The 20,002-nt window shown below is 54.2% G+C and overlaps 3 protein-coding genes across 12 annotated transcripts; all 3 read right to left on the reverse strand.

The window, feature by feature from the left end:
- Positions 1-769: 769 nt before the first annotated feature.
- On the reverse strand, positions 770-4,276 carry HOXB7 (homeobox B7). Its single transcript, XM_006924760.3, has 2 exons — positions 3,740-4,276; positions 770-1,610 (listed from the first exon to the last, which is right to left on the reverse strand). Exons 1-2 carry the CDS (start codon positions 4,137-4,139, stop codon positions 1,357-1,359), a joined length of 654 nt encoding a protein of 217 aa, XP_006924822.1. The 5' UTR covers positions 4,140-4,276; the 3' UTR covers positions 770-1,356.
- A 178-nt stretch (positions 4,277-4,454) lies between these two features.
- HOXB8 (homeobox B8) lies at positions 4,455-19,488 on the reverse strand. 10 transcript variants are annotated; one of them, XR_003043925.1, is made up of 7 exons: positions 19,355-19,488; positions 10,978-11,098; positions 10,798-10,856; positions 8,238-8,481; positions 7,484-7,955; positions 6,257-6,719; positions 4,455-4,821 (listed from the first exon to the last, which is right to left on the reverse strand). XR_003043925.1 is itself a non-coding variant. In XM_025041644.1 (6 exons), the coding sequence occupies exons 5-6, from the start codon at positions 7,905-7,907 to the stop codon at positions 6,412-6,414; spliced, it is 729 nt and encodes a 242-aa protein (XP_024897412.1). In that variant the 5' UTR covers positions 7,908-7,955; positions 8,238-8,481; positions 10,798-10,856; positions 10,978-11,098; positions 19,355-19,488; the 3' UTR covers positions 5,539-6,411. The 10 variants fall into 10 exon arrangements, 9 of the variants coding, with proteins under 9 accessions (XP_024897412.1, XP_024897406.1, XP_024897407.1 ...); XM_025041644.1 differs by lacking the exon at positions 4,455-4,821 and having other exon boundaries at positions 5,539-6,716; XM_025041638.1 differs by lacking the exon at positions 4,455-4,821 and having other exon boundaries at positions 5,539-6,719.
- HOXB9 (homeobox B9) lies at positions 15,722-19,989 on the reverse strand. The gene is made up of 2 exons (XM_006924762.3): positions 19,355-19,989; positions 15,722-16,752 (listed from the first exon to the last, which is right to left on the reverse strand). Exons 1-2 carry the CDS (start codon positions 19,869-19,871, stop codon positions 16,517-16,519), a joined length of 753 nt encoding a protein of 250 aa, XP_006924824.1. The 5' UTR covers positions 19,872-19,989; the 3' UTR covers positions 15,722-16,516.
- Positions 19,990-20,002: the final 13 nt, after the last annotated feature.

The raw sequence follows: 20,002 nt of genomic DNA on the forward strand, positions 1-20,002 counted from the left end.
TAATTGTTTGCCGAATAATCCGGGAGTATCCTGGCATTGGAGGCCTCTCTCGGCCGCGGTGAGGTCTGTGCTGCCCGCCTGGCCTCTGCCCAACACCGCCCAGCTCTTCCTCGTAAGGGGCCCAGCACTTTGCATTTCAGCCCTGTTTGGGCCCCAGTGGCACCGCCAAGCCCCAGCTTGGCTTGAAAGTCAGGTTGAGGAAGTTCGTGGAACTGTGGGAGTTTGGTTTGGTTTTGTGAATGTGTGTGACAGAGCATGTTGACTCATGGATGTGTTTACTTGGGGGCAAATGTGAATCTGCGTGTTTATAAGCCAATGTGTGAATGTAATTGGTATATATAAATGTGTCTGTAAGTGAGTGTGAATGTGTGTTTACTTATGAGTGTATGTGAACATGAATGCATGTGTCTGGGCATGGAGTTGGGATGTGTGAATGCCTATATGTGTATTTGCGAACATATGAATATGGGTGTTTCTTTGTGGCTGTATGTGACAATGTGTATATTTATTTATGTATGATGTCAACCTGTAAATATGTGTGATTGTATCTATTTGCCTATGTCAGCATGTATAAAAGAATGTAAAGGGAACGTGTGTGATATCGGGTTCACTAGTCAGCTGCCCCCAGCGCCTGGGCACCAGAAAAAAAAAAGCAGACCCCAGCACAGAAAGTACTGGATGGACTGCAGAAATTTGAGCAGAGAAGTGGTAGGATGGAAGGCTAACCATAACCCCCTCCCAGCCTTAGTCACAGAAACTAGAGCATCTATTTATATTTTAAATTGTGTTTTATTTCTCTGTTCTTCAGATACACATACAATGTAAAGAGGATCACAGGGGTTGGGGGGAACAAGAAGCATCAGGGCAGGCCAAGTGCACAAAGAGGACACTCAAGCTAGTCCGTGGGTCCTTGGGGCTACCTAAAGCCCCCTCAGTGGGGCTACTGGGAAGGCGGGGACTCAGGAGGGGGGATGGACAACACACATTAGTCTAGACCCACAGACCACAAAGACAGCGTCAAAGAGGGGGGCTTACAAAACAGCGAGATTTTACAAAGACCTTACAATAGGGACGTAGAAAAAAGGGAGGCAAATTCCAGAAAGCTACAGAACAGGTAGATGATGTCCTTCCCATATTGTACAAAACAAACACGGCAGACTTTTCTATAGGTAGTTTTTTTTTTCAGTGTTAGAAACCAAAATTTCACCTTTTCTCCTTAAAAAAAAAAATTACCTGCTTTCCATTTAAATAGATCCCTCCCCCCATTTGATTTGAGTTTCCTAGTTCAGTTCTCAGAGTTGGGCTTCTCCCTCTCTCCCTTCTCGTCTCTCTCGTCCTCTACCCTTTCTCCGTCCCTCACTCTTCCTCGTCCTCCTCCGCCTCGGCCTTGTCCTGGCCGGTAACCCCGGGGCCCACATTCTTGTTCTCCTTTTTCCACTTCATGCGGCGATTCTGGAACCAGATCTTGATCTGTCTTTCCGTGAGGCAGAGCGCGTGCGCGATCTCGATGCGCCGCCGCCGCGTCAGGTAGCGATTGTAGTGAAACTCCTTCTCCAGCTCCAGGGTTTGGTAGCGCGTATAGGTCTGGCGGCCTCGCTTGCGGTCCGTCCCTGAACACAGTGTTTAGAGGATAAAAATCAGTGTGTGCGGAAAAAGCCACGAGAGTGCCCATATCCCTCCTCTCAGACCCCGTGTGTGATTTGAAGTCAGCGGTTGGAAGAGCTCATTTCCCCACTAAACCAAATTCTCACTTTCCATACCCCAACCTATGCCTGCCCTCTCCCAGTGTGCAGACCTTTCTAGGGGCCTCCGAAGGCAAATATTCTCATTTTTCAGCCAAGAAGTGTTTCAACCTAGGGGTTCTGAATCCAACATCTAACTCGCTGGCTGTTAGAGGCCCAGTGCCCAAGGAGGATATGTACAATGAAGAGAGCTTAACCAGGGACCCCAAGCCTTCCTTTTTGGATGCTGACTCTGAGGGTCTTTGGGGTAGGGGGCAATGGAAACCATGCAAGTAACCCTGGAGTATGGCTCTAGGCCTGGTCTCAGTGTTTTTTCCCAAAGGAAAAGAAGATAAAGAATCTTCATAGGTCCACTTGTTCCTCTCCTTCCCTCCACAAGTTCTCCTCCTTCCCTCCCTGCCAGCCTGTTATGGAATGCGGAGAAGCAGAAGAATTTGCAGATTTCCTTGGAACATGGAGTTGGTCTGAGAGCCGCTGCCCTCTGATGACTATCTTCCAGTGAGTGGCTGAGGTTCTGACAAGGCCAACTGTCCTGTCTGCCCACCTACTTAGACAACCCAGCTCTCCAAAGCAATCTTCAAGCCCCCAGGAAGGTACAGGGAGAGAGGAGAGACAGCGGCCTGGGTTAGGGTAGAACATGAAGTATCTGGGTGGTGGGGGCTGAAGGGCAAAGGGGAGCTTCCCAGGTTAGGCCCTAAGTCCTGAGGAGGCTTGGGAGAGGTGCTGGTTCTAACCCTCCAGAGAAGAAACAGGTAGGAGGAGGGACTAGGGGCTCCAATTTCAAGTCAGATAAAAGCCAAGCTAAAATGTTTAGGAGCAGAAAAATTTAGGCTTTGATAAATCAACCAGAAAGGCAGTTGAATTATGGAGCGGGTAATGGGGACCGTGACCACGAATACTGACCGCGTAAGAGCTGGGCTTCTCCTGGCCACCAACCCTGGTTAGACTGGGAGCCTCTGACCACAAGTCTTGGGTCTTCTAGACTTTGGGGTTGGACCCTGAGTCCAGGACAGCATTAAGAAGGATGTCTGGGACAGGCTTGTCAGGAGACCCCACGGAGCCTCTGGGCTCTTGGGGCTCCTACAAGCATCCCTACAAACTGGCTCAATGGCCTGTACTTTCTAACTATCCTTTTGGCTTCATAAAGTCCTAGTGCCTCTGTCAAGAGGATATTCACCCTTTTGGAATAATACCTGCAAACTTGGTCAGTTCTCCAGGGGCACTTAGGAGCCTTGGGAAGGGCACCCAAGGAAGCCAGTTGTACTCCCATGAGGTCTCTGCCCCTTTCTCTAGTTCTGCCGCCCCTTCCCAAGTTCCAGATTGGGATTCTCATCCCTCTTGGCCTCAGCCCCCACCTCTCTCCACCTGTCTCTGGCTCTGTGTCCCTGGCTGGATCCTAATCTCTCATACCCCCTCCTCCTGCCATGCCTCTAGAGCCCACCTCTAATTGTCCAGAAGGGAATAATGGGGGAGCATGGTTGGCTGGGAAGGAAGGGGGAGGGGAGAATTGCTCAGAGCTGCGGTCCCCTCCCCCAGACCTTATCCTAGCTGGGGCTGGGGGACACACCCAAAGCTGAGATTCCCAGCGGGGTGAAGGAGAAGGGAGGGGGGAGACCCTAATGGCTATTCTCTGCAAACCCCAACCTTCCTCCTCAAGACAAACGGCTTCATCTCCAGCCCGTGCCGGCGCGGCTGATAAATATTTAAAGCTAAAAGGCCAGGAGGAAGGGTGGGAGTCGAGCTGAGGGCTTGGAGCGCCGCGGCGTCAGCGGTGAGAGATCCACCGAGAAGCAGAGCGAGCCTGAGAGCACCAAGCAAAAATGGGGGTGGGGGCGGCGCGCCGGGTCGCGCGGCCAAGGGAGTGCCAGGTCCCCAGGGCCGACCTTCTGCCGGGAGCGTTGTGGAAGCAGAAAGGGGCACTTGGCCGGGAAGGGGGCGCCTTCCGGGGAATGGGCCCGGTCCACAGTGGCTTGGGACAGCTCGGTGCGCGGCGTTACCTGAGCTTCGCATCCAGGGGTAGATCCGGAAGTTACTCTCGGCCGCCAAGTCCGAGTCCCTCTGCTCCTTGGCGCCCGCCGCCTTGGCGGGGTCGCCGGCACACACCCCGGAGAGAGTCTGCTCAAAGGGTGCGCAGTGCATGTTGAAGGAACTCGGCTCGAGCCCATAGCCGGCTGCGTAGACGCCAGCTGCACTCTGGCCTGCCATGCCCCCCCCGCCGGGGTACAAGCCCTGCATCGAGGCGGAGAAGGAAGCGCTCGACCCCGCTCCATAGCCCGGGCGCTGGGGGTTGGAAGCAAACGCACAAGAAGTTTGTTCGGGGAAGGCTCCGGTGGCGAAAACCGAACTTGCGGCTGGATATTTAGAAAATAAAGCATTCGCATAATACAATGAACTCATAATTTGGCCGGATGATTTGTAGGCAGGGACGTTTTAGTGTCGGTTTTACGAGATTCCTTGATATATTACAGAATTAGAGTCCAGATTTACACCAAAAAGGACCCCCTTTTTCCTCTCTGGACCACGTGACTCCGCCCTCGTGACGTCCCCTCCGCCAATGGCCGGGCAGCCTCCCCACGGCTCCCGGTAATGTGGAAAAAATTGTGTGGCGTTGGATTTATAAAATATGATCAATAATGAATGGGGAAGCCAAGCCCTGTGGATTGGGGTTGGGGGCTCAAGGGCTGCTGTCGACCTCCGTGGGCTGGAGGCAGCTTGCAGGCGAGATTTGGGGAGGAAGAGACTGAATAAAAGAGAAAATAACCTCTGAGCGACCTGTGTTGTCGTCCCCCACCCCACCTCCCCAGCCGGTTACCCAGCGAGAAACAAACGCAGAGATTGCACGCAACGGGGCGGGTGGGTGCGAGCAGGTCAGGTCTTTATTAATCCGGGCCAGTTTGGCCTGGCTGGGCCTTTGGGGGGACTCGGCTCGGTTCTCTCGAGGTGAGAAACGAGGTGAGCCTTGCGTCAGGCTCTCTCTCGGTGCCCCAAACATATGGGCAGGGAAGGAGCCAGGCTTCGTGGATATTCCCAGAGGCGTGGAATCCAGCTCACGGGCGTGGGATGCTGCGGCTTCTGGTGGCTAAAAAAAAAAATAAAAAGGTTGAAAAATAAAAAAGGAAGGGGGTGGGGTAGGTGGTAAGAAAGGAAGGGAGGAGGGTGGACCGGTATGCTGCTCTCCTGGTTCCGGAAGGCGGATGCCTCCGTGGAGCGGCTGCCGGAGAAGCAGAGGGAGCGAAGGAAGGAAGGCGGCGAGCCACGACCTCGGAGCTGGCAAAAGTGATCAAGTTCCAGAGAGGGAGAGGCGGGGAAGAGCATCTCACCTCTCCTCCTACTCCCCCCGCATCAGAGTCCGGGAAATAAAAATATGTAAGCTTAAGCTTGTTCAGCAGCCCTACACTCCACCTTTACCGCCCCCCGCCCCCCACACACACATAGGAGAGGGCACTCAGAAACAAAGAGGGAGGTTGCAGGGATATAGCCACCAGCCCAGGCGCATCTCTCCAGCGTGGCCTGGGCTCCGGGTCTCCAGGGCCAGGCAGCCTCGGAACGCGAAGGGAGGGGGTTTCTCTTGGCTCCCCGCCCCCCACCCCCCGCGCTCGTTCCTCTCTCCTCCAATCACGCGCAGCCGCCTCCCTCACCCTCTGCGCCCCTGGGCCAAGGGACTCGCACCACCTGCCTCCAGCCCCCGCCCCCTCCTCTCTGCCGCCTGGCCTGGCGGGTGCAGGAGCCGAGTGACCGGCTACCCCCAGCTCTGCAAGGCGCCAGGAGCAAATGAGGAGCGCGGGCCAGGCCAGTCTCGGGTTCTCGCTTGTAAACTTTATTGTAACTCTTCCGCCCTTTTCAGGCGCAGACAACAGAACAAAGTATAGAGGAACAACAAAATATATAATTAGCCCTCCCTCCCCCCAATAAAGCAATTCACGGATACAGGATACATTCTCTTCACAGTAAACCTAAGAACACTTTTTAACAATTGCCCACAGCGCGCATGCTAACTAAAGTAACCTCTTTTGAGAAACACTTAAGACAAAATTGTCAAACCAAAGGCGGGGCGTGAGGGAAGGAAAAGAGAGAAGCTATAGAGAAAACCAGCGAGCTAGGGAGGGCAGCGGGGACAGAGGGGTGGGAGGGGGAAATGAGTAAGGGGGAGAGAGAGAGAGAGAGAGAGAATATATATACAGAGAGAGAGAGAGAGAGAGAGAGAGAGAGGCGCAGAGGGAGGGAGACAGAATTACGGCGTGAATAGGCAGTTTCATGTTGTTGGGAGAACTTAGCAGAAATCAGTACCTCGGTCATTACAAAGAAGCACGTTCAAAGGAAAAGAGACCATTGCACAAGGAGGCTTTTTACACAGGGCGGGGACGTGGGGGAGGGGGGCTCAGCCAAGCCGCAGCCGCTCACCCTCGCTAGGCGAGGGAGTCCTTGCTTACAATCCTTGTCTTTCCCCCTGGCCCCCAAGTGAAGGGAAGGAGATCCACGGTAGCTCACACACAGAAGCTATTACGAGATACTACCACTAGCGGGGACTGGCGCGGCGGGGACGCTGCGGTGGGAGGCCAGGCTCCGGGCCGGCTCCCGGGGCCAGAGCTCTCTCGGGCAGGCGACGGCGGCGAGGTCCAGGGACCCGCGGACGGAGGGTGGTCGCGGCCCTGACAGTCCCAGCTGGAGCCTATTTCTTGTCGCCCTTTTGCGCGTCGCCCTCGTCCGCTGCCTCCGGGGCCCGCTCCAGCTTCTGTTTCTCCAGCTCCTCCTGCTCGCATTTGCTGCTGGGGAACTTGTCTTTGTTGTTCTCTTTTTTCCACTTCATTCTCCGGTTCTGGAACCAGATTTTGACCTGTCTCTCTGTCAGTCCCAGCGCATGCGACACCTCGATCCGCCGCTTGCGAGTCAGATAGGGATTAAATAGGAACTCCTTCTCCAGCTCCAGGGTCTGGTAGCGGCTGTAGGTCTGTCGGCCTCGTCTGCGTCCAGCGGCTGCTGGGAATGGGGGAAAGGGCGAGACAGAGGGGAGGGGAGGGTGGGGGAGGGGGATAGAGACGGAGAAGGTTGGAAGATTCGTGAACCAGCCTAGGAGACCAGTATAATAAGGGCAGGGGACCTTCTACCCCGCGCGGGGGCGGGGGCGCCAGGAGGCACACCACTGAATCTAACAGCCAGAAAGGGGGAGCCCCCTCCTCTGATAACCAGCACCAGAGAGTTGGGCGGGGGTGGCTCAAATCTATTAAAAGTGCCATAAACTTTAGAAGGAAGGATGTGGCTGAGGGGGATAAATAAGAATAAAAAAGCCGGGATGGGGACGAATGGACCCACCTTGAAAAGCCCCCAGAGCCTCTGCCCCAGAAGAAAAGTTTCTTCAGGGTAATTAAACTATAAAGCAATTGAGAAGTGCAAAAGTTGAGCGCCCCCACTCCCACCACCCTCTCTCTGCTACCCCCCATAAAACAGTAAAAGAAGGAAAAGGGAGGGGGAGAAGAAGAAAAGTAAGGCAGGGTGAGGGGTTTATGGGTTCAGGAAATGTCTCTTAGCGACCCTCCTTCAAGGGAAACAAAAAAGAGAAAAAGAAGGAAGGAAAGAAAGGAGAAAGGAAGGAAGGGAAGAAGGGAAGGAGCGGGAGGCCGTCTGAACAGAGCAGGCGCGTCTTCTAGGGGCTAAAGGAAACGTGCCCTGGCCTGCCCGGCCCCCTGCCCGGCCTCTGGCCCTCTGGTCTCCCTCCTGCCCCGCCGGCCCCGTCGCGAGCTCACCTTGAGGGCGCATCCAGGGGAAGAGTTGGGTGGGCGACGGGCTCTGCTCTGAACCCTCGGCCTCCTCGCCCAGGCCGCTGGCGGCAGCGAGCTTGCAGTCGGCGTACTGCACCAGGTCTGGATCTTGCGCACCAAACAGGCTCTGCCGCTGCAGCGGGTCGTAGCCGTAGAAGTTGCCCGGGTCCCCGTGGCACGCCACGGCGCACGGGTTCTGCTGGTAGGGAGCCGTGGACAGCGACGACGGCCCGTGGTAGAACTCCTGGATTTGCGACGGGTGCTGGAAGCTGCCGCCGCTGCTGGGACCGTACACCACGGTGGGTCGGCCGCCCAGGTCCTGGGCGAAGCCGCAGTCATAATAATTGGGGCGCAGGGACTCCCCGGTTTTGTATTTGGAGAACAGTGAGTTGACGAAATAAGAGCTCATTTTATTGAATTTTGAGGCGGCGGCGGCGGCGACGGCTGTAGTTGGGGGCTGTTGGGGAGGGGGTGGGGAGGGGGAAAGGGAGGGAGAGAGAGAGAAAAAAAACGCGGATTCGCCGGCTCCTAGTCACCCTCGCCAGGAAAGGAGAGGGAAAGGGAGGAGGGGGAAAAAAGAAAAGAAAGAAAAGGCGAAGAAGATCTCGAAGCCACCACACTTTTTGTGATTTCCAGGAATAGAAAAGGACAGCGAAGCCTCCAAAAGTCTAAGCTTGCATGGCAGCCGCGGCTCGCTCGCCCTCCCCCCCCACCCCCCACCCCCCAAACAAAAATATACCGCCACTTAAAGAGGTCCTCGCTTTACATTTCGAAGAAGGGATGCCAGTTCATAAACAGTTTTCGGTGATTTACTTCCCTGCAAATGAGTTGTTTCATATTTTGCACTGTCTTTTCATGATCATTTGCATCCATTAGAGACCCCGCATCCTATTGGCTTCTCCGTACTCCTCCCGGACAGAACGCAGAGCGAGGGTGAGAGCGAGAGAGAGCGAGCGAGAGAGAGAGCTAGAGCGAGAGAGCGCCTGGGAGTGAGAAGAGCGCGAGGGGGAAAAAAAGGAGGGGAAGGAAAAAAAAACACCCAGAGAGAGAGAGAGAGAGAGAGAGGGGGAGAGAGAGGGTACTAGGGAGAGGGGGTGAGAGAGAATGAATACGGATTAAATCTGTTTAACTACCTACATTAATGAGATATCTCTCGCCTCACAACAAATCAAATACCTTCCCAGACCACCCCCAAAGACTGATGTGGGGGAGTCACGGAAAAAACCACGCACACGCACAGACACAACGCGCCAGGCGTAGGCACGCTGTTAATTTTGCGATTTTAACGAGGCAGTTCGAGTCTTTTTAAATGTCAGGGTCGCTTCGGAAAAATGTAAAAGAACACGGTTTAATTGCGCCGAGTTTTAAAAGGTCCTATAAATGTAATTGGTATTTTAATACAAGTTATCAAATCATACAGCTTCCTCTCCTAAACATATTTTCAAACAAACGAGGTAGTCATATTTAAAGCTTTAATGATCAATTTCCTTATTATTGATAAAGGTTTAACTATCGTGTGGAGGGAATTGGCTGGGTAACCGGCTCCCCAAAAACGGCTGTAAACTCTTTAACAAACTATAAAACGCAATAAAGCCGGAGTCTGTTGTTGTTTATGCCGCAGCGCATAAAAGCTGTTAGCATTTTACGAGTTCTTTCCTCTACCGCTATAAAACTGCAGCTTCGATCGCCCCGCCACCCGACTGCGGCACGGGTGGGGGTGACCAAGCTGAAACGAGAACGATTATAGTTTTTTTCGGCGCATGCGGTGACTTTTCTAAGATTTTTGCCTCCTTCAGTTGTGGCGAGCACCTGCCCCCATCCCCTCTCTGGAGCCCCCAAGCTATCCCCTCTCTGCCCCACCCACACCACTCACCAGCTTTGCCTCATTAAACAAATATGCAAGGATTTTCTTTGCAGAAGGGGTCCAAAAGGGCATGAAGAGGGACCAGGACCGGGAGAAGTAACTTTCAGGTTAATGGGCAGTGGTGAATCACTGAGCAAAGTTTACCCGGCAACTGAGGGTTCTGCAGTTTTGCACAACCTGGTTAGGCCTGGGGGCAGTACTGGAACGTGGAAGGGGTCTCTAGAAGGCACTTGGGCCCAGTCAGCACTTAGGGAGACCAACTTTGTGTGATGGGAGAGTGATCTGATGCCACCAGCAGAAGGACACCCAGTCGGGCCACCCCACTCTTGGACTCAGGCCTTGGGACCCAGTAAGCAAGCCCAATTGGCTCCCAACCTTCCCAGCCAGCGATAGGGCACTGCAAAGCCCATCAGCACATCAAAGGGCTAGAAGGGCAATGGAGGCTGCTGCCGGGCACTGAGGCCCTGGTGCCTGGCCTTGGTGCCTGCTGTCTTGTACCCTCCTCTGCCCTAGGCAGTGGCTGCAGAGTGTATGTATGAAGGGGGCCCTTTTCAGCTTTCAGCATCCTTTGAAACACTATCATTGCCTAAACCGACTTTGGGGTAGTAGGGATTTAGATGCAGCAAAGCCACTGGGTTCCCCATTTTCTCTCCTCCCCCTTGGGGAAACTCTAGTTAAGCCCCACTCTCTCTCCAGACCTGAGGATTTGGAGCCTGAAACAGATCGAAGGATGAAACTGACTGGGTGCCACACTCTCATGTTGGTGGCCTTTCCTGGCCTATCAGGCCTAGTGACGATGGTGGCCAGACTTAGAAGGCCCCAGTTTGAGGGTCCAAACCAGTGGCCTCCTGAAGGGGCTCACTGGCTAAGGGAGAAGGAAGGAAGAGAAGAAATTTATAGCAACAAAGGTGGAGGCTTTTCAAATACATTCAATCCATTGTTTATTCAGGAAAGTGGTTTTCTATATATTTGGAGGGGTGCTTTTTGGGGATCCCATTCACCTCGTCCTGTGTAAAAATGAAACCATCACTTTTCTAGGGGGAAGTTACCAGTGCCACCACTGGGTCCTTCAAAATTGAATCTGGAGAATGAGAGGGGGGGCGGAGGGAGGGAGGGAGAGAGAGACAGAGAGAGAGACAGAGGGATGGAGATGGAGAAGAGCTGGGAAGAGAAGCTGAAGAGGGAGAGGCCCTGAAGGGAGGAGATCGTTTGGGGGCATAGAGGGGCATTGATGGAGAGGGGAGGCAGAGGCTTGAGAGAGAGAGAGAGAGAGAGAGAGAGAGAGAGAGAGAGAGAGAAAGGAAGAGAAAAGTCTTGAATTTTCAGCCTAGGACTAAGAGGGCAGTGAGGCAGCGGAAGCGAGAGTTAAGCTGTTGCCGAAGCGAATGTTTTTATCAGGTGCGGGAGATTTTATGGTCATGATTTGAGGACTCACCGGTGAGGTAGAAATTCAATGGCTTGTTCTAAATCATCCCTACACCGTGCCAGAAATTCCTGATGGAAGGAAAATGTTTCTATTATAAGAAAAAAACAAGAAAGAGCGAGGAGATAATTTATAAACACCCAACGGAGCGCAGATTTATTAGAGAAACTCAAGTTGAGAAACTCCGCTCACCTCTTCGTACCCGCTCCTGGGGGAAGAGAGCAGAGGCTGCAGCGGGGCTAATTTTAAGGAGGGGGCAGAATCTATTTCTCGCGCAGGTTTGTCTGGATGGGGGGCACGGATTCAGCTGGGCCTGGAGGAAACAGGAGATTTGAAATCAAAGGGACTATGGGCAGATAGCGCGCGGGTTTCAGAACGAAAAACACCCGGAGTCCAGGCCTCCAACTGCTAAATTGCGAAAGGACCCATGTCCTTCAGGTATGCGCGCGGAGTCGGAGCTCTCACCTGGAAACCACGGTCCGCAGGGAGAACCGAACTCAGGCTCCCTGCCGCCGCCTTGCCGGCCCCCACATCCAACCCGGAAACGCGCATATTTTTAGCGGCTCAACTTGGGGCGCGCAGAACAACCCGAGGAAATACTCGAGCCTTCTTCCACCTTATCTTTCCGGGGATCCCCTGCTCTGCGCCCGGGTCGCCCCGGCGCGCCTAGCCCAGACCCTGACACTTACAAAAGCTCTTGGAGCCTTGGTCCGAGTGGAGCCGCCCCGCCGGCTATGAGCACCCTCAATCCCCACCAAAGCCACGATCCATTTCCCCCAAATTGTCCCCACCCCTACCCCAGCCCCAGGCTATCTCACCCGGTTCCCTCTTCTGCTGATCCCAGCAGCACGTTTCGGGCAGTTTCCTCTCCATCCGACCTTCTTCTGCCGTCTCTTCCCCTCTCACCTGACCTGCTCACCCGCATCCGCAGACATTCCTGTCGCTTCTAGCCCTGGAAAATCTTATTTTCCAGAACAATTTTTCCTCTTTTATTTAGACCCATTATTCCTATTACTACTACTACTACTACTACTACTACTACTACTACTACTGCTGCTGCTGCTGCTACAATTACTACTACTACTATTACTTCTACTACTACTACTACTATTGCTGCTGCTGCTACTATTCACCGTTGTCATGCATTTGTTCCCCCACAGAACCCAGAAACTGGGTGAGAAGCACAGAGCCCTCCTCCTGGGGGAAATTCAGAAAATTGTCCATTTGAGGAGAGGGGAGCAACACCACTACATCTGAAATCTATAAAATGAGGGAAACGGCCATAATGAATCGTATATTTTTATTACGCGCAAATTATTCATGACTTTTTGGTAGCGCTCAGTTCGTAGATTGAGGGTCGACCAAGGTGCGCGGTGCAGCCGCCAGCGCCCGCAGCCGCCGCACAGGGGATTTTCACGTGGAGCAAGGGTGCCATCTAGCGGCCATCATAAGAAAAGGCGCCGTCGTCACCGGCTCGGCCAGTTTCTCCAGAGCCAGCTACCCAGGCGACAAGCTGGAAAAACTTTCATTATTGGCAGAAAAGGGAGAGGGAAACGAGAGCAGGCGAGAGAAAAGCCATCGGAAATCAGGAAATGGTTCATGAAATTGTGCAGATAAGCTTAAAAAAAAAAAAAAGCAAGGTGAGGGGGTGAGGAGGAGAAAGGAAACCATAAGCTTTTTTTTTCCGTACTGACACCGGCTTCCCTTGCCCTCCCCCATTCCAAGCTCCTAGGTTCTGGCGAAGACCGCCAAGCAGTGCGCCGTTTATGGCTCGTAAAAGGGGGAGCCGGGCACTTTTCAAACTCAACACGATTGTTTCAAATTCTGAGGAGAAACAATTGGGCTTTTTGTGGGGGGAGAGGAGGCCTGAGAGGGTAGAACGGGACTGTTAAAGGATCAAGAGGCTGCCCGCGCCCAGACGTCTGGCCCCGCCGGACCTCTGTGTGTGTGTGTGTGTGTGTGTGTGTGTGTGTGTGTGTGCGCGCGCGCGCGCGCGTGTGTGTGTGTGTGTGCGCGCGCGCGCGCGCGCGGGGTCAGGACTGAACTAACTCGCTGCCGCCTTCTCGTCTCCCGCTCTCCGCGGACTCCTACCCACCTTCAAGCGCAGCGCGCGCGTGCGTGTGTGTATGTGCGCGCGCGCGCAGGGGGCTTCTTTATGACGTCCGATTCTGGAGGGGGTATGAAGAACAAAGACAAGATTCCTAATTGCGTTCTCTAAAGGATTTGTGACAACAAAGTGTTCGCCCTCCCCACTTTCCTCTTCTCCCTCTTTGCCCACCTGGGGCCTGGGAAACCCCAAGCCTCGTACTGGGCTGTGAGGATGGGGGCTGCGGAGCCAGGCTCTCCCATTCCCCCCCACCCCCCGCCAGGCCCGAAGCCCAAGACCAGATGCGGCTTTCTCAGCTCCGGAAAGTTTCCTCTCACTGTTTGCTTTGCTGCTGTTTAGTTTCTTAACCTTCAGAAATTTATACGCTATAAACTTTTATAGCGGTCATATTCTTTTATTGCTGCGCACACGGCATTGAATTCCTCTCCCGGATTCTCTGTCTCGCACTCTCGCGGGCTCCCTCTCTGAATCTCTCGCTCTCTTTTATGACAACAGATTTCCCCATCTCCGGCTTCCCAGCCTCCGCATCTTCGCCTTTGTTTGTCTTTAAAGAAGCCACCCGACTAAGGACCTAGACACCGCCGGAGGCTGCTCCTGGGGCAATACCCCCTACCCCGCAGCACTCCCTCCAGTCCCAGCCTGGCCTTTTGCGTTTCCTCTGGGCGGAACCCAGCATTCTGGGCTCACTCTCAGCGCGCCGGTTGGCTCCAGGGAACCCAGGATGGGGAGGGAGCCTAGTCTACACAAGCTCTAAAGCCAGATTCATTTTATATACCTAATAGAACCCTCCTTGGAGGATGTGGGTGCCAGGCCTTGCCATACCCAGGAGCTTCTCTTCCTCTTGCCTCCTGCCATCTCTCAGATTAATACATCCTTCGTTCGCTGGAGAGGGGTAGGCCCAGCCTTTTCACTTCCAAGATCCTTTCGCTCAGGTTATGCTTTGTCCCCACCTCTACTCCAACCATGCGGATGCTTGCAGGCTGCAGTGCTCTGGGATAGCTGGATGGGAGGCTCCAGCAGGAGGCTGGTTCTCAAGCGCCAGCCAGGCAGAAGCCGAATCTCAAAGCTGGATGAGAACAGTGGTCTTCATATGGGACTCTGGTGGGGACACCACAGTCTGAGAGGGACAGAAAGGTGTCTCTCTGAACAGATTTTAGTTCTAGGGTCCAATTGGGAAGGGGATTTCTTATCTCCCGAGACACTTCTGTTTCATATTCAGTCCCTTTTCTCTGCCTTTGGGAGCCATGTCCCCAGGCCTCCACCCTTACCAGCCTCCACCCGCCAGGGCTGCTATTCCGTGGCTCTATTCTGTGAAGCCTCGAATTTCAGGTGCGGACCAAGAACCTTGAAGGATTCGCTCCTTTTGAGTGGAAGAAAGGAGAGCCAGGCCTTCAGGAGGCCTCAGCCTACACCCAGTCACCCTGCTGCAGGCAATAGAAGGAAGTTACTGCCTTCCTCACATGCAAGATTTTAAAGTGGCCAAACCAAGTTCACAGTGTCAGCCGGCTGAGAGAGGAATTGCTTCCAGGGGCGGCAGGACCAGCCTTGCCTTCCCTCTGACTCTAGAGCTAGGGAGGTCCCAGGTGCAGCTAGCTTTGGAGAAATCAAGACCAAACCCCTCTCCAAACCTCTCACCTTTTCTTCCTTCTCCATAAAGTCTCCCAACTCTCCTGTTGATAAGCCCTGGCTCAGTTTAAGCAGTGGTCTTGGGACTTCGGGTCCAGACCAGCTCCCAGCTCCACCAGGAAGCCTGCTCTGCAAGGTCTAAGGAGAAACTTCTTGGGCACAGGGGTTTCTTTTTTTCCAAGGCACTCTCTAGGATCTCTACCTCTGGCCAGGTGAGGAGAGCCAACACAGAATAAGACACAAGGAGAGATTGATTTTCTAGAGTGATATATATATTTTTGTTCTTTTTCTTGTTTTTTTTTTTTTTGTTTTCCCCTTTCCAAAACAAACAATCCGAGCTCTAGGCCCCTCACCCTCCCCACTCCCACCCACCACCCTCCCATATAAGCAACAACTGAAAACAGGCGAGACAATCACCCCCAAAGAAATCACAAAACACAGCACAATTTCACGACAGCCACCGACAAAGCAAAAAAATTCTACTGGAATGTCCCCTTGCAGGGGCGGGAGAAGCAGGAGCAAGAGTCCATGGAATTGAAAGGGATTGGAGAGGTCCCGGAGCGGGGGGCAGAAGGAAATCAGAGTAAGCTTCAGCCTGATGCTTAGGTGCAAATCTGCCTCTTTCCTTTGCACGCGGGACTGTTCCCCAGAAGCGTGTGCGCAGTAGCCGCGCAGATCGCCATCCAGGCCCGAGTCGAGGGAGGCAAAGCCGGGCGCTGGGGCCGGTCTTGCTCGGCGCTGGGGCGGGCAGCCGCTAAGCCTGGGGCTCTTCTGCATAGGTCGGGAGGTGAACAGGGTGGGGAGGAACGCGCCTAATGCCGCGTGCTGGAGCCTTTGCTCCTCTCTGTCCTCCACAGCTTAGCCGGAAGGGAGCTCAGGAATCGATTCTCAATAAATTCTCCATGGGACTTTCCTGCCCTTGCTTTCCTGCCTATGGCGGGGTTGACCTAGCAGGGTACGGAGGGTGGAGGGATTTTCTACAAGGGGCGGCTTGGCTGGTGCAAGGTGGATTTGGCCGAACAGAGTTGATTTCAGAGCTGAGAGGATGCGGAAGAACGCAGGGGCCAGTGGAGAGCAAGAGAAGCTACAGTCTCTGTTAAGCGGGGCACAGATGAACAGACGGACGACATTGTCAAGGCTTACGACCCACAATTTGACCTCCTTTTGTTGGAAGGAGAGGAAAACAACATGCAGAATTAAACATTTCCTGCAACAAAATGTGCGTGTGGAATGCCTTCATAAAACCTAAGACACCTTCATAAGACCACCGTGGCCTTTCCTTGCCCTTTCTAACCCACCAGCTTGGGGGCTTTTACCCTTTGGCCCTTGAGTTGGGCAGGGTAGCATTGGGGGTTTCTTGGGGGATGGTATTGTGATGCTCAGCCCTTTGAATGAGCTGCAGTGCCTCATTCTGGAGTGTGTCTCTAGACATCTTGCTGTGTTTTTACGTCAGGGATGGAATCTTGCCTGACGTTCCGATGGCTGTTTTGCCAGATTTGGGGTGCGATGGTCTGCATTTGAGAGGTCATTTCATTTGAGTGTTGGCTGTGAGCTTTTCTCATTATTATTGTGGGCTCCAGGCTTTATGTATGCGGGGTCTGTTGGGTTGTGTGCAGTTGGAGTGTCCCTGGGTGACTTTGGGATAGATGTAGGGTAGAACAGGCAGGCTGGAAGTAAGGGGCTGGGACTTCCCAGAAAAATTAGGGGGGAGTTGCTAGGGGCTCGACTAGGGTCTCTCTTTCCTTGTAGCCCATCCTCTTCTTAGGAACCAACTACATCTACCTTCTAAATTAACAAAACTTCCTCCTGAAACCCAGGGCAGAGAGGACAGGTAAAGGGCAAAGGAAAGGAGAGAAGCTCTCGATGCAGGAAAGGACTTTGAAAAGAAAGAGTCCCTTCCCCACTCACTTGAATACATCCCAGACAGCACTGGCTTTGCAGCAATCACTTATAAATAAGCGTGAGATGGGAAAGGGGTGGGGAGGAGAGGGGGGATTTTTACTCTTTGCCCTGTTCCTTATTCATTTTCTTCATTTTCATCCGCCGGTTCTGAAACCAGATTTTGACTTGTCTCTCACTCAGATTGAGGAGTCTGGCCACTTCGTGCCTACGGTCCCTGGTGAGGTACATATTGAACAGAAACTCCTTCTCTAGCTCCAGCGTCTGGTATTTGGTGTAGGGACAGCGCTTTTTCCGGGAAGAGCGAGCGTGCAGCCAGTTGGCGGAGGGGTTGGCTGAAAGAGAAGCAGCGATAGAATCAAAGAAAGGAAGGGAGGATGAAGGGCCCTGGCGTTCTTCTTCCAAGAAGGTACACTTTGGTGTCTGCTCCCCATGTTGCATTGGAGAAAGGGGCACCTGGGCCTTCAAGTTCCCGGAAAGGGTCCCAGAGATGGGCCAGGAGTTGTTACGGATACCTCCAGATGAGAGGTTACTTGGACAGGAGGGTGCCAACCACATGCTAGGCTGCTCAGCACTTCCAAAGCTTTGCCTGCCTCAGGTTTTCTTTCTCCATTTGGGTCCAAAATGGACAGGACTCAGGTCAGAGCTCAGTATGGCGAAAGTCCCTGCCCCCCAACCCTCTGCACCACAAGTCTAACTAGGGATGGCTGACCTGAAGGGTCCTGGCTGTAGGTCTGGGAGGTGAGAGTAGTATTGGGCTGGGGGAGAGCAGCTTCTATTCAGCCACAGCCAAGAGACCTCCTGACCCTCCAGTCCAGTCCCAGGACACCCTGCCTTGATTGCAAGCTTGCGTCTCCTGGCCACATGGCAGCAGGCATGTATGTGTGGGTAGATATCTGCCCCCAACACCAAATATCACCAGTATGGGTCCACACTTAGAGACTCAAACATCCAGCACACCAGGGGCTCACAGATAACTTATGATCGCAATAGTCTCTCCTTTTCTGCTCCTGCTCAGCTCACAGTTTGGTTAAAGCAAGTTCAGGGAAATTTGGAATCAAGACTGCTCCAGTCCCAAGGTGGAGAGCCATGGATGTTGTAGTGGTAACAGAAAGCCCTTCACAGCACACCTCACTCCAACTGACTTCATGTGGTGAGGGGGAACAGAGAAAAGGGTAATTGAGTGTAAGTGGGGGGAAAGAAGAAACAAAAATGTATAGAGGCTTTTCTTCTCCTTACTGTCTCTCTCCCTACCCTGTAACACAGAAAAGTTGCCAAATAAAGCAGAGCCAATTAAAAATAACAAACACTCTGCCCCTAGATTCCTTCTCTCTCCCCCCAAAAAGTACTGAATATATATATATTAAAATAATCTGGTTCATCCTACACTAAGTCCTGTGTCTTACCAGTTCGCAGCACTATTTCCTTAATGTGATTGCCTGTGATGGGACCTGCAGTCACATTAAATATGAAAGAGGAAAAAAACTGTTAATAATTGATCCTAACCAAATTGCTGCCTTGCAATAATGGGCTTTCCAGGAAGAGTTTGGGGGCTTGGGGTGGGGGAGGTCTGTTTGGGTGTGATCAGGGAGGCTTTGGGAAGAGCCGGTGTTGCTCAAAAGCTAGCTCTTGTGATTCAAACTGGCAGGTGGAACCCCACAAGGACCTCAGGATCAGTAGAGTGTGGGGAAGTAAGGACACCCCAAAGGGCAGGTGCGCCATTCTGTTGGTGAGAAATCTGGCAAGGCAAGCAGAGGCTAAAACATCTGACCCCCACTCCCCCAAAAGAGTAAGGAGAGAGGACTTTTGCCCACCAGCTTGAAGGTTATTGGTTGGGGCTGCTCATTTGCCCTTCCTATCTTAAAGAAAGAAAGAAAGAAAAAGAAAAAGAAGAACACGAAACTACCCCTCCTCACCACCCTTAGCCAGCAGCACCTCCTGGAAATTAGCCAGACTTGGGTTCCTGGCGGGGGTGCTCTTGGAGGAGTGGGAGGTGATAAGAAACTACCGTCGGAGGGTGAAGTTCTCCACCTCTCCGCACGCTTCTTCCCCCACCCTGCCTCTCCCCAGGGTCCCTTCGCGATCTTTTCTTCTCCGCTCTGTCTGTCCTCCCCGAAGTTTGGAAGCGATTTCCGACTCCCTGCGAGGCGGACCGCTCTGGCTGGGGCTAGGGAGCCCCGCGGAGAGCAGCGGGTGGCCGCAGAAAAGGAAGCCGCCACCCAGGAGAGGAGACCAAGGAGGGGAGGGGGCGACTGGAGGGAAGGCTCCCGGGGAGGGGCCGGCGCATCCGGGGAGGGGGCTCAGTCACCGGGTCCTGGGCTTCCCCCGCCCCTCCCGGCGCCGGCTGCGGACCCCGAGCGGCTACTGCGCGAGATCTGCTAGACTCAATCCTCCGCCAGGCTGTTGCATCGCAAATAAACCATTTTTACCTGAAAGACTATACATATGAAAGTTAGAACAAAATAGAACAAGCAATTAACACAAAATTGGATGAAAATAATTCTATCCTTGACGCCGCGCGGCGGGGCAGCCCTGTGCGCTCCCGGCCTTGCCGGCGCGGGCTCTCGGTCTCGCCCGCGGCCGCCCAGGCCCCGCCAGCCCTCTCCCGGCAGACGGTCGTCAGCCTCCTCCCCGGCTTTCAGCGGCGCCTCGGGGAGAGTGGGGGAAGTGAGGCTGAGAGATCAGCGAGTCGGTCCCTGCGCCCCACTTCCCTCCAGGACCTGGCGTGGTTGGGGCGGCGCTCCTCCCGCGGCCTCGGGCTCCCCTTCGGGGCACCCAGCTTGCTTCCTTCCTTCCTCCCTGTTCCCTCCTCCCCGGCTCGCTCTCCGGCCACCGCCGCGGTTTCCCTTCACATTGTCCGCAGTTTATTGCCTCTCTCCTCCCCTCCCCCTCGCCTGGCCTTCGGCCTGGGTATTTCCTAACTTTTTTATAACTTACTTTGATCCGGCCTCTCTTTGTCCTCGCTTCCTTCGCAAATTTTATTGTCCCCGTAGCCGGGTCTTTGATTAGACAGGACGGCCTCCCTGCCCGCCGAAGTTTCCAAACTGTACTCGGGCGTGCCCTGTTTCAGCAGCTCCCCCGGCGCGCCCAGCAGCGGCTCCGCCTTCACCGCCGCCGGGCCCTGCCCCGGAGCCGCTTCGCCGCGCTGCGCCGGCTCCAGCCAGGTGCGGAGGTACCTGCTCTCGGCCGGCGGGACGCCCTGGGGCTGGATGTAGGGGTGGTAGACGGACGGCAGGCTTCCGGACGCGTGCGGGCTCAGCGGCGCCCAGGAGGCGCCGAACACCGGCGCTTTGGGCTGGAAGCTGCACGAGGGGAACTCCAGGTGCTCCGCGTGGCCCGGCTGCCGGGGACTCGCGTACTGGCCGGAAGGAAACTTGGCTGGAGGCGCGTCCTCGCTCTCGTGACTTATGATCGAGTCGACATAATAGCTGCTAAGCGTCCCAGAAATGGACATTCTCAGACATTATCCGGGCGCTCGCAGGGGGAAGGGAAGCGCTCGCGCGGCGGCGCCCAAGCAGGGAGAGGTGGCACCCAGAACGGTGTGAGGGCTTTCGGACGCGACCCCCCCAGCCCCCCACCCTCCCA

The sequence above is a fragment of the Pteropus alecto genome, unplaced genomic scaffold (assembly GCF_000325575.1).
Source record: "Pteropus alecto unplaced genomic scaffold, ASM32557v1 scaffold98, whole genome shotgun sequence".
Lineage (NCBI taxonomy): Eukaryota > Metazoa > Chordata > Mammalia > Chiroptera > Pteropodidae > Pteropus > Pteropus alecto.